Source organism: Saccostrea echinata, unplaced genomic scaffold (assembly GCF_033153115.1).
Source record: "Saccostrea echinata isolate AGI-Se365-2 ecotype Australia unplaced genomic scaffold, CSIRO_AGI_Sech_v1 ptg000014l, whole genome shotgun sequence".
Classification (NCBI taxonomy): domain Eukaryota; kingdom Metazoa; phylum Mollusca; class Bivalvia; order Ostreida; family Ostreidae; genus Saccostrea; species Saccostrea echinata.
The window spans coordinates 7,217,903-7,231,705 of NW_026889763.1; the positions used below are offsets into that span (position 1 = coordinate 7,217,903).

A 13,803-nucleotide genomic window follows, 5' to 3' on the forward strand; every position below is an offset into this window, starting at 1 on the left:
CCTTATTATCACGTGACTGCTGTGTGTAAAAGTCAGCCGTAAACCACGATTCCGGCGTATCTCGAAAGTTCCGTATTATCACGCGAGCAAATTGATTGATCACATCATAAAACCAAAAAACTAGACAGTTATTCCTTAAATGAACTATGATTTTTAACCCCGTGACCTTGAAGTTTGACCTAATTTCAAAACTTTTAACATTGATGATAACTTTTTATTGAGAGGAAATATATGACATTTACATTTAACATGTGGATTACCTGTTTCAATTTCCGATTGTGTACTCTGATTTTTGATATTTATTTCACAAGAGCATGCATTACTTGTGACAAGACATCACGAATTGTATTATGATATTTGACCTCATGACCTTGATCTTGCAGTTTGATGTAGTTTTGAGAAGCTTTAATCTTTGCCATACCTGTAATTAATTCAATAATTTTTGTCTTTTCATATAATGCGGAGACAGGACAGGACACACACACGAGACAGTTACAATATTCCATAAATAATGGCATCCCATCCACAAAGAAACCGAAAGCGGGGGACCACAATTCTTTGATTTTGCTTGTTATATTGAATATATCATACTTTCGAAACAAATATCAGACTTGATATGCAACTTAATAAACAAAATACTGATCTAGTCTCTTTTTTCGGGGATTACTTGGGTGGGGTTAAACGGTGCGTCAATTTACCCACAGGAGTTCGCAATTTTATCAATAAAGTCAATAAAAATCACTCGATTGACCAAGCCATGAGCTATGCGTTAGCATAGCGAACTGTTCGCTATGCTAACGCATAGCTCATGGCTTGGTCAATCGAGTGATTTTTATTGACTTTATTGATAAAATTGCGAACTCCTGTGATTTACCCAAAAGGACCGAAAAGGAACCCAAAAGGAAATTAAAAGCAACCCAAAAGGACTAGAAATAAAGGGGATAACTGGATATTCAATGAACGCTTTCATACTTTATTGAAAATAAAACAGTAATTTTTTTGGGGGGGGGGGGTGTTTGGGGTAGGGTGTCCTCCCTTCCCCCATCCCCACCCCCGGATATCATATGCCTAGAATTTAACAAGTCATAACATAAAACTTATTGCTTAAATTAATGTTATAAATAAGTGTTTTTGATTTTTTTTTAAGTTGAGAATAATGTCATAGAAGAGATATAAATAAAATTTTAATTAGTTACTGTTCATAGATATGCGGCGATAGACCACAAAAATATTTTGCTGATAAGACAGATTATGCCCCTTTAAATATTTATTTACAGATGGCGTTTTATCAACATGGTGGCTGTGGAGAAGTGCGAGTTCCTGTCATTGCAGCGTAGTTTAGGGTCCTGATATTAGAGGTATAAAAAATCAATTTGAGCAACCTATTCAATGATTTTAGACATTTAACAGGGAACTTTTATCGTTCTCGTCCATTACATCGGTATTTTTCAATATCCTGATGCTGATGAATGTGTAACGTTAATGACAAATATTATAAATATGGCAACGATGCTGTTTATCATCACTAAGCTAAAGCAGATTATGGAAAGTTGGGTAACATATACCCATTTTATTATGGAGTATGTGTAGAAAAAGTCTACGCAAGTAATGACTATTAAACACACAAGTCAGTGTTTTGTTATGGCAGGGTTGCAAATAACACTTGAAACCTTAAGGGCCATGTGGGCCCCAACTTTAAAAGTTTAACTAACCTAACGTTACATTGATATTTTGGGACCCAAATTTCCATTCAATTCCTTAAAAAAAAGAAGAAAAAATCGATCTTTTAGCATTATAATATCTGGGAAGTATACTTTGCTCTCCATAGTCTTTCATTGTCCTGATTATTTTGACACCATGAATGATTTATGAATGATATTGCATGAAATTTTATGTTTTCCTTCATTTTGAGACCTCACAAAGTCATAACATTAAGGCAGTTTGGGTTAGAAAACAATTAGTTGGTAGGAAATCAAGAAAATGAAAGTGCATTTAATTGTAAAATCAAAGGATGGACAGGTTCTGGAAAAGTTCTGATAAAATTCGTACTCACCACATCATGTACTCGTACATCCTCAAGAATTGGTCACCCACAGACAAAATTAATAGCATTTGCTAGTGGGCAAGTGATTATTTGCAACCTGTTATAGTCATCATAATTACATAGATAAAAGACATGATGAATTATTAAATCAGATAATAAAAAAAATTGATGTGTTAGCATATCTGGCCTATTAAAAATGATTGTCATTATGTATCCTATGCATGTACATGTATAGAACAGTGCACACCCCTCCTACACATTGCTTAAAAATCACAGAAAATACATACATGTATTCACTGAAAAACTGAAGAAGCAAGTTAACAAAAGTGATTATTATACATTAATTAGTATCGCAACACGTACAGCATTGGTATAGAGTTTGAGTTTTATTTATTTTTTTTTTTTTTATTTATTTATTTATTTTTTGCTTGGATAAGAGCAGAACATTATGTGTATGCAAAAATGAAAAAATTCCTCCCAGAAGACAATTTTTTTTACTTATACTCTTGACAGAAAATTGCACATGAACTCAATCTAAAGCTTAAACACCTGGATCCCAATTTTTGAGAAATCTCTTGGAATTGTAATGATGTTTAAAGGTCGTACAAAACAGTCTCCCATGCATTTTGAGTTGTTTATGGAAATGAGTTCATCTGAGCTACTTTAATAAGCCTGATATTATATTTTTGGATTTTTAATGTAAGGAAGCGGCAGCAGAGTCAATCAAAATTATTTCATAACGAAAATGAACTTCAACTAACACGGCTTACCTCCCCTTACATATGACATCAGTAAGACCCAGTGGCTGTTCAATGCTGTGTATTATACTTATATGTACACAAACGATCATGTCATTTTGCACCGTATTTTTAAGAAATATCACAGTCATGGCTAGAACCTTGTATAATTGTACAATGTTCAAACAAGCCAGTATATATTTGATTTTTAAAATGCCATTTATATATTTGCAAGATTTTAGTAGTTTTTTCTGTCCTTAAAAGTTGACACTTCGAGCGATCAAAAGAGAGAGAGAAGAGAGATCGATTGAGAGAAAGAAAACGAGTGACAGAGAGAAAGGGAAAGAGCAACAGATTCAATTCATTTTCCATAAATAGATTAAATTCTTTTAATGAAATCATTTTTTTACTAGTACCTAGTTTCACTTTCAAACACTGGATCAATCAAATTCAGCTTTACTTATGCGCCACGTGCTATTGTACATTGGTAGCATCATGGCTTAAATTTTTTAATCAGAAAACAAATCAACAATATTCTTGTATTAGAAATTTATTCAATTGTAAATTATTTGACAGCATCTATATTCACTTATTTGTATAAAGCCCCCCCTTTCTTTCTCTCTCTCTCTCTTTCTCTTTCGTATTTTCCCCTTTTCCATGAGAGTTCTTGAAATAATCTCTTTACTTTCGAAACGCTTGTAGAGATTTTTCTTTTAAATCAACAACTTTGACAAACATACACATACATGTATAATAATAATGCGGGTTAATTAGAAACTAATCGAAATAAACAAATAAAGACTCTGAAATCCTTTTGGCATGTATCATAAATGTATCAAATAGGAATGAGAGTATTTTTGTGTCTAAAGAATTAATTTAAAATAAGTAATCATGGAGTGGAGAAATCATGGGGTATTCATCAGTATCATCCTACGAAGAAAAGCTCTTGTTTTCAATAGCTGTGCTTATAATTTACTACGATATCAAACAGAGTTGACTACACTATAGAATCAGATAGCTCATCTGTAAACATAATCACATTTCTATCCACAAAAATGGCTAAAATTAACTCGATAAAATACATTAAAAATACACTAAATCTAATGCGTTATTTACATCAATGGGTCTTTGTGACGTCGTAAAACTACAAAATTAAGAACAATAAGCGGGTAACAAATTTATCAAGTGCACAAGTTTGCGCCTTCATTTCTCAGTTAAGCAAAGGCAAAATTTTTTTACTAAACGTAATTTGACATTCTTTCATACCAATCTTTGTGTTTAAAAAGTACAATCCTAGTGTTAAAAACTGTTTCATCTTTAAGAAAATTATGTTAAATGAATTATGTAAAAATAAATTCATCACTCATCCTTCATATACATGTATGATAGATTCATGTAATGATGTATGTATGAAACATAGTGGATATACATGTATGGCTAGATTTACTATCTTTCAAGAAAAAAGAATGATATGTGAACCAGAAATCTCCTGTTGAATAATAGTCGAAATTTCTTTTTGATTTCTATGTTAGCAGTATTTCTTGAGCAAACCATTTGAAAAGTCTATTTGGGTAAAAAAAAATTACCCCCCCCCCCCCCCAAAAAAAAAAAAACATTTGTGTTGTAACATCAGCCATCATGTAGTGTGGAAAAAATTGTTGTTGTTAAAAAAATTCCAGTTGTAGGCAATACAAAATTACCAAATATTTATATTAAGCCATAATTTGGAATTTACAGCCACAGTATACCAGCATTCTATTAAAATTTCAGATGGGAGTAGAAAATTTGTCAGGACAATATGTTCGAGCTGTTTATCCTTTTGAAACGAACCATCCAAGGGAGATAAGTCTATCTAAGGGTGACATTATTAGAGTGACTAGTGTGATTGATGATAACTGGTACTGCGGACAGTTAAGAGGGAAGGAGGGGAACTTTCCCTCCAGCTTTGTGGAGGTTCTTAACCTGCCCGCAGTAGAGGAGGGACAGATATTGTTTGGTGCTATAGAAAACTTTCCTGCTCAGCAAGATGGAGATCTGGAGTTTAGAAAAGGTGAAATTTAAATATCAGTTCTACATATAATCTAAATCTACATGCATTGATAATTAATTTAGTGATAATAATACAGTAAAATATGCATATATTGAAGTTCCAGGGATAAATAATTTTGATTCATTATAAATGTACAATGTAATTTGTTATTTCTGATAAGTTTATAGTAGGTTTTAAAACTTCAGGGAATGAAAATCAATTTGCTTTAAGCATGCATGTGCTGGTATTCATTATATGCATGTAAGCCACTGTAAGGTGACTCTGTTTTTCTGTATCTACTTGTAGATAATACATGAAGATATGCAGTCTATGCAAAAGTTTTTTGGACCAAACAGGACATTCGGTCCTGTGTAATCAATGAACACACACTCCTCGTCAAAATAATAGAGCTCAAAACCGGACGCTGAGAACATCGGACATTCTGGTCCGGTGTAAAAAATGACGCATCGGACCAGAGGCACTGCACATCGGTCAGGTCCGACGGTCCAATGTCTTTCGCATAGACTGGATATGACAAGATTGAAAAACAGATTGAAAAACACATTAGCATCTTCATCAATTTAAAAATCACTTTGCCAACCTCTTTGCACTGCTTTGTCAAGCTAAATCTGTTTAATTTATAGAGTCATAGAAGACGTTTAGTTGTAATGTTATTTTACAGAAATAGCCATCCTTATATCGTGTATATATTCATAGTGTTGAAATATGATTGTAGGTGCTATTATCATGGGGACACATCAGATTGATGCCAACTGGTGGCAAGGACAACTGGGGTCTCATAAGGGGATTTTTCCAGTCACACATGTCATGGAGCTGGAACTCCCACCCTCCCTCAAGGAACGGAGTCACAGTGTCCACTCAACAGAGCCTCTGTTTGCCTTGGCGCTGTGTGACTCAGTCGCTCAGCTTGATGAAGAACTCGGGTTTAAGACTGGTGATATCATTACTGTGACTGAGATTCTAGATTCGGATTGGTATTATGGGGAGCTCGGTCGTAAGAAAGGGATGTTCCTTTCTTCTTGTGTGGAATTGATACAAGATACATCACCAGGTAGCGGGTCAATACATCATCAGCCCACTAAAAAATCCAGTTCCACAATTCAGAAATCTTTCTCACTGGATCAGTCTTATTATAGTAGTGTTAGTGATGGACAGCCTTCTGAAGTTGATGATAGCCAATCAGGATCATCCAATGTGCCAAATAACCAATCACAGTTAACAATACCAGATCAAAGTGCTGCCTACACCAGCGAGAACACAAAGAGTTTGGACTCTTCTGTTAGTCCATATGCCATGACATTGTACAAGTTTGAAGGACAGTCTGACAATGAACTTTCTTTTGATGCCAATGAGATTGTGTACCTTATCCAGCATGTAGACGACCAGTGGACAGAGGGGGAGATTGATGGGAGGATTGGACTGTTCCCCACATGCTTTGTCTCCATTATTGTTGATTGTCCATATGCTTTCTCTGGGAATGAGGCAATAAATAGAACAAAAATAAATGCTTCTGAAGAAGAAAGGACAAGAGATTACCATGAAGAACAATTAAAAAATGACCAAGAGGTGAAAAATAAAGATCTAGATATAAATGAGAATCAGAATTGTTCAACAATGAAAGATAGATTGAACATCAGTGATGGCAGTGTTGATGAAGTTGAACAACATGAGAGCAGGGACCAGTATGCACTTGTTTTGTTTTCCTTCTCTGCAGAAACAGACCAGGATCTTACCGTAACAGAAGGGGATACAGTTAAGATTTTAGAATATCTAAATACCGAGTGGGTGAGGGCATTAAATGAGAATTCTGGGAAGTCTGGACTGGTTCCCACTGTCTTCCTTGACATAATTGATGATAGTCCTATACAGTCTCCAGCTGCTGATTACAGAAATCATGAACTTAAAGATAAAATGAGTGTAATTATTAATGATAAAGAGGAACTGAGTGTTGAACCTCAGGGACTTGTAACACCACCTATTGATAAAGTGAAAACGGAGATTGATGACAGAAATTTATCATTTTCACTTGTAAAGCCAGGTGTACCAATAAGTGACCATGTGACTGAACATAGGGAAAACAATATAGCTCAAGAAACATCCCAACAAAACATACACAGAAGTAATATTAAAGAGAAGAGTGGGACCCAAAGCATAAATTTTACTTTGGAACAAAAACCAGTATTACCAGTTAAACCTCAGATTAACCCTAAACCTGTAATGAAGCCTAAACCAAGCCTTTCACCCAAACCCAATCTGCCAAACAAAATGAGATTACAACCTGTAAAAGAAACCGAAGATGGCGAGGCTTCAATGGCCAAGTCATCATCTGCTCAAGTTCTTCACAGCCATGATGAATCGAACAGTACATTACAAAAATCTCTGTCCACAAATGAACTGTCTAGTTCAGCATCAGATATGAAAACTGAAAGTAGGAGAGCTACATTTTCTTTCGGTGATGTAGATACATCAAAATCTTTAAATGACTTAATATCAGGTGAACTTTCCAAAGCAAAAAATGATGTGAAAACTGATGATGCCAAAGAGAAACTAGGCAATAAATCAGCTCACCCAGCCAAGCCAATACTTAAGAGAGATCAAGTCAGTAACAAGTCTTCTAGTTCTTCAAATTTGATTAAAACAACAGATCCAAAGAGACACTCTGTAAATTTTCCAATACAAGACACTACACATCAAAGAATGATTGCTAATGATGATTTCCATGGTAAATTCTCAACAGGAAATTCTGTTTTCTTTGTGGACCCAGTTCCATCCAAAAAAAGTTACCCATCAATGAGAAAACCTCCTCCTATTCCACAAAGGTCATTTGAACAGAGCTTTCAGTTTGACCGTACACCCTCCCTTAAGAAAGACCCCCCACCCCGCCCCAATGGCCCCAGACTGGCATCTGCCCCTCCAACTGTTCCTTTAATTCCTGTTAAAGTGACTGATCCTAATCATATGAACCAAAATGGTCAAATACCAAGGACAAGACCATCCAGACCTGCCCCTTCATGTCCAATTCCCTCAAGACCCGCACCAACACGACCAATGCCAACCAGACCTGCCCCAACCAGACCACAGATGTCATCTACCAAGCCAGCTCAGCAGGGACCAGAGGAGGGACTAATTGTTCTGGAGGATACATTTAAAGGTAATGACTTTTATCAAGTACATAAAAGCAGATACTGTATCTCTTGAATTAGGGCATGTACAAGGTCATATATTTTTTATTGGTACAATGTATGAAAGGTCCTCATTTAAGTGTAGTTGTTTTGTTACCAGGATATGTAAGAACACGTTAATATGTTGATAAGATTGTTATTTTTCCCTAAAGAAAGAAAATTTGCTACAAGATAAAACAGCATACCTCAAAAGACATCCTGGCTGAAAATCCCTGTTCAAATAAATGTGTTGCACTTAAACATGTTAAATATAAGGTTGTAAATATTTGATAATATGCCTTGATTTTTATCTTTGCCAACAAACTTTCATTACATGTGTCCTGAGTAGAACAATTTCAAAATGTCAGATGCAGGTATGATTTAAATTCCTGACCCAGGTGTCATAAAATATCTGGACTCTGGTTTGTTTAAAGTGGTCACTGACAAACCTAAACAGCTAATGAGCTTTCTACTTTAAAATATAGAAAGTACTTTGATAATTAAGAAATAAGGTATCATTTTTAGAGTTTCATTGGGATACGACATGAAATTGGTCACATGATCAAATTCCAGTGGGTGTTATTTAGTTGAATGTTGACCTACATTTTTCATTTAAATTGTTAGGCCATTATTTCACACTGAATTGGCTACAGATTTTTCCATTTCCTGATCATTACAAGGAACACACAGTGGATGTGTGACTGGTCGACAGGGGATGCTTACTCCTCCATTGCACCTGATCCCACCTCTGCTCCAAATTTGTATTGTTTCAATTGACTTTTAAGCTTGATTACTGTTCATTATCTTTATATTTTGTAGTAGATTTGATTATGTACTAACTTCATGTCATATCCCAGTGAAACTCTAAAATGTGATATTTTATTAAGTATATTTATAAACCTATTTTGATTTGTGATACAAAGAAAAATTTTGCACTTACATAGATGTAGGATGTGATGACATCACAGTCTGGACCCTCCAAATATCTTGTGTAGAAAGTCTAATGTGCCCAACTTTGTGTCATCAAAAATTGAATGTCAATTTCATTAGTATTGTCATTTAAGGAAACACAATGGCAAATGTAAATATAATGCTTTGATTTATATCTTGCATTGCATGTGTCCTGGGTAGTTCAATTTCAGAATAAGACAAAAAGCAGAGGCATAATTTAAAAATGTGTGTAATTCTGGACTAAGCTGTCATATAAAATCTCTAGACTCTGGTTTGTCTGAAGTGGTCACAGACAAACCCAAATACCTATCTATCTGGAAGATGTATAACATTGCTTTAGAGATAAATATAGTACCCTGCTATAAATAAAGATAAACTCGCTGAATTGGTCAGTAAGAAATCTTAACAGGGTATTGCTACAGAGTTTGCTGACAAGGAATGTACAGCGTAACTTTGTGTGGATGTTTTTCTATATGAAGCAGGATTCATACCAGTGAGGTATAGTTCATGATGTAACATTTTACATTTAAAATTCCTGCTGTATACATGTACTGTGCAGGTTTTAAAATACCTTGTAAAGTGAAAGCATAATTGGGATGATAATGTACAGAAATATGTTTAATGACATTTTTATAAAAATATATCAAACCTTCATTACATGTAAGTAAATTCTCAAATTAAACCAGTGTTTAAAAAAAAGTTCAGAACAATTAAGTGAAGTGGAGAGCTTGTGGAATTTAGTCAAATCAGATATAGAATAATTAATGGTAAACGACAAGGAAGTTTTGACTGTCTCATTTCTGTTTTGTTGTCTAGCTTGTTATCTCTTGAATTCACAATTTTCCTCTTTAACGTGTTTAATTTGTTTTGAATTTATTTTGGTACACGTATATGAATTTTTAATTCCTTTTGGTTTTTATTGGGTTTTTTTTGAAGGGTTGATCCTCAGTAACTAATCATATCTGGAGGTTGTTTTAATTCTTATTCTAATATCAACTTTTACTGCATTTTTTTTCTCTTCACCAATGTATCGTACTAATCCAGTATTTATTTTGGAATTAGTTCAACATTGATTAGTTGAGTATAATCAGAGCAAATGAAATTTAATATGAAATGAAAGTAAGTAACATATAAAAATTTTTTTTAAAAAATGGGCATAAAATGTGTGGACTTTTAGCAGTGCATTATCTGAAAAATATTGTTAACTTTAAACATCCAAAACTTTTGCAATTAAAGTGAAATATGAGTATTCTTGGTACTGTATTATTTTTAACCCATTTTTTAAATGCATCTATGTAATTGTGATATTGAGAACTAGTGTGGATCCAACCCTTATTTTAGCTCACCTGAGCTTTTCTGATTGGAGGGTGTCTGGCATCCATGTGTTTGTCTGTTGACTTTTCACATTTTCGACTTCTTCTAAAGAATCTATGGGACAGTTTCAACCAAACTTGCCACAAAGCATCCTTAGGTAGAAGGGATTTAGGTTTGTTCAAATGAAGGGCCATGACCTCTTTCAAGGGGAATATTGTAAACATACCTTTTTCCATGGGTTCATAATTTCGCAGGATCACAATTTCTTAGCTCTACTGGTCAGAGACCAGAAGAGCTTATGCGATAGTAAGGTGTCCATCGTCCGTCCATCTAGCTGTCTGTCCATCTGTCTGTAAACAATTTTTAGCTCACCTCGACGAAGTCAAGATGAGCTTATGCTATACCCCCGACGTTGGCATCGGCGTTAGTGTCGGCCTCTTGGTTAAAGTTTTAGGAGCAAGTCCCATTCCCAAGGAATTATAAGCCCTACCTGGACCAAACTTGCATGGATGATGCATCTGGGGATGGACACTACCACACTTGCTTCAGATGCTGGATCTGACTAAGATTTTCTTGATAATTGACCAGGTTAAAGTTTTTGGAGCAGGTCCATTCCCAAGTAACTATAAGCCCTACCTGGACCAAACTTGCATGGATGATGCATCTAGGGATGGACACTTCCACACTTGCTTCGGATGCTGGATCTGACCTAGATTTTTCAGATGAGTGACCAGGTTAAAGTTTTTGGAGCAGGTCCATTCCCAAGTAATTATAAGCCTTACCAAGATCAAACTTGCATGGAGGATGCATATAGGGATGGACACTACCACACTTGCTTTGGAAGCTAGATATGACCTGGATTTTCCAGATGGGTCACTAGGTTAAAGTTTTTGGAGCAGGTCCATTCCCAAGGAACTAATAGTCCTACCTGGACCAAACTTGCATGGATGATGCATCTGGGGATGGACACTACCACACTTGCTTCGGATGCTGGATCTGACCTAGATTTTCCAGATGAGTGACCAGGTTAAAGTTTTTGGAATAGGTACCTAACTATAAGCCTTACCTTGACCAAACTTGCATGGATGATGCATCAAGGGACGGACACTACCACACTTGCTTCAGATGCTAGATCTGACCTAGATTTTCCAGATGAGTGACCAGGTTGAAGTTTTTGGAGCAGGTCCATTCCCAAGTAATTATAAGCCTTACCTTGACCAAACTTGCATTGATGATGCATCTAGGGATAGACACTACCATATTTGCTTCAGATGCTAGATCTGACCTAGATTTTCCAGATGAGTGACTAGGTTAAAGTTTTTTTGGAGAAGGTCTATTCCTGAGGAGCTGTAAGCCCTACCTGGACCAGACTTGCATGGATGATGCATCTAGGGATGTTCACTAACTAACCTGCTTCAGATTCTGGATCTGACCTAGATTTTCCACACGAGTGAATTTTAGCCATATTTTAACCAAATAAGCATGGATAATGATGTATCTAGAGATGGACACTTCCAGACTTGCTTTGGATTCTGAATCTAATATTGATGGATATTAATCTTGGATGTACACCAACTAGGAAAAAAATATGTTGTGAGATTTGCCTTACTTATAGATAACATTCGTCGAGGTAAGCTTAGTAATCTTTGATTACCTATGTTTCAAAATGCTACTCCTCCTACAGTTTGGTCTGATTTCAATGTAACTTGGCACACTAGTAGACTACACTAAGATACATAATTCTATGTATCGGTTTTTGATTTCTATGAATGATGTTGCCATGGTTACTAAAATTAGAAATTTCTGTGAAATACTTTAAAAATGCTACTCCTCCTACAGTTTCAATCTGATTTCAGTGTAACTTGGCACACAAGTAGACTACAATTTGATACATAATTATGTTTATCAGTTTTTGATTTTGATGAACAATGTTGCCATGGTTACTAAAAATAGAAATTTCTATGAAATACTTTCAAAACGCTACTTCTTTTACAGTTTTGGTCTGATTTGAATATAACTTGGCACACAAGTAAACCACACTAAGATGCATTATTCTATTTGTCAGTTTTTGATTTCAAAGAACGGTGTTGCCATGGTTACTAAAAATAGAAATTTCTATAAAATACTTTCAAAATGCTACTCCTCCTACAGTTTTAGTCTGATTTCAATATGACTTAACATACAAGTAGACAACACTAATGCACATAATTCTCTTCATCGTTTTTTGATTTCAAAGAACAATGTTGCCATGGTTACTAAAAACCATCAAAATGCTACTTTTCCTACAGTTTTGGTTTAATTTCAGTATAAATTGGCACACAAATAGACAACACTGAGATACATAGTTATGTTTATCATTTTTTTATTTCAATGAACGGTGTTGCCATGGTTACTAAAAAAGAAATTTCTGTGAAATACTTTCAAAACACTACTCCTCTTAAAGTTTGTTCCGATATTAATGTAACCTGGCACACAAGGAGACTACACAAAGATACATAATTGTCTTAATTGTTTTTTTTATTTTGATGGATGATGTTGCCATGGTTACTAAAATCGAAATTTCTGTAAAATTCTTTTAAAAGGCTACTCCTCCTACAGTTTTATTCTGATTGCAATAAATCTTGCCACAAAAAGAGACTAAACCAAGGATCATCATTCTATTTATTGCTGTTGCAAAGTTTCAAGTCCAACTTCTCTCTTCCTTTGTTATAAGTTCAAACCAGTAGAGCTACAGTCTCATCAGAGACTTCTGGTTTTTCAATCAATGGGTAGAAAATTACGCGGATTTCTTCTATTGCCATTGTATGTCTTAAATGCTCTTTAAGTATGCTTTGACAAATTTCCGTGAAAGATTTTTGACCATGTACCTAGAGATAATTAATCCCACACGGAAAAATGTAAGTCTACAGTAATTAATAATTGGTGAAAATTTAAGGGTATCTTTAATAGATCTTCTTCTCAATAACCACTTGGCCAGAAAAGATGAAACTTATGTGAAAGCTTCATTACATAGTGTAGAATCAAGTTTGTTCAAATCATGACCCCAGGGTTAGGATGGGGCCACAAGTGGCGATCAAGGTTAAACATAGAAATGTATAGAAAAATCTTTAAAAATCTTTTTCTCTAGGACAGCAAAGTCAGTATTAGTCATACTTATATGGAGGCATCCTCAGATAGTGTAGATTCAACTTTGTTCAAATCAAGACCCCCAGGGCTAGGGTGGGGCCACAATGGGCATGCAATCAAAGTTATACATAGGATTGTTAAGGGAAAATCTCTAAAAATGTTCTCCTCAAGAATGTCAAAGCTTTGGTTAGTCATTTTAATATGGAAGCATCTTCAGGTGGTGAAGATTCAAGAATGTTCAAATCATGACTCCCAGGCATAAGATGGGGCCACAATAGAAGATCAAATTTTTACATAGGAATATATAGGAGAACATAATGTAAAAATCTTTTAAAGCCGTGATTAATCATAAAAATATCTTCAGATTCAAGGTTGTTCAAATCATGCCACTCCAGGCATGACCATGTGCTGAGCCAAAGT

At 35.1% G+C, this 13,803-nt stretch overlaps 1 protein-coding gene across 1 annotated transcript in view; it reads left to right on the forward strand.

Annotated features, from left to right (window-relative positions):
- Nucleotides 1–1,280: 1,280 nt before the first annotated feature.
- LOC133187048 (dynamin-binding protein-like) overlaps nt 1,281–13,803 on the forward strand; it is a 59,239-nt gene continuing 46,716 nt past the window's right edge. The window contains exons 1-3 of the mRNA XM_061322419.1: nt 1,281–1,358; nt 4,552–4,831; nt 5,547–7,982. Coding sequence (XP_061178403.1) covers nt 4,552–4,831; nt 5,547–7,982 — 2,716 coding nt within the window. The 5' untranslated portion in view covers nt 1,281–1,358. The remainder of the gene's footprint in view (nt 1,359–4,551; nt 4,832–5,546; nt 7,983–13,803) is intronic.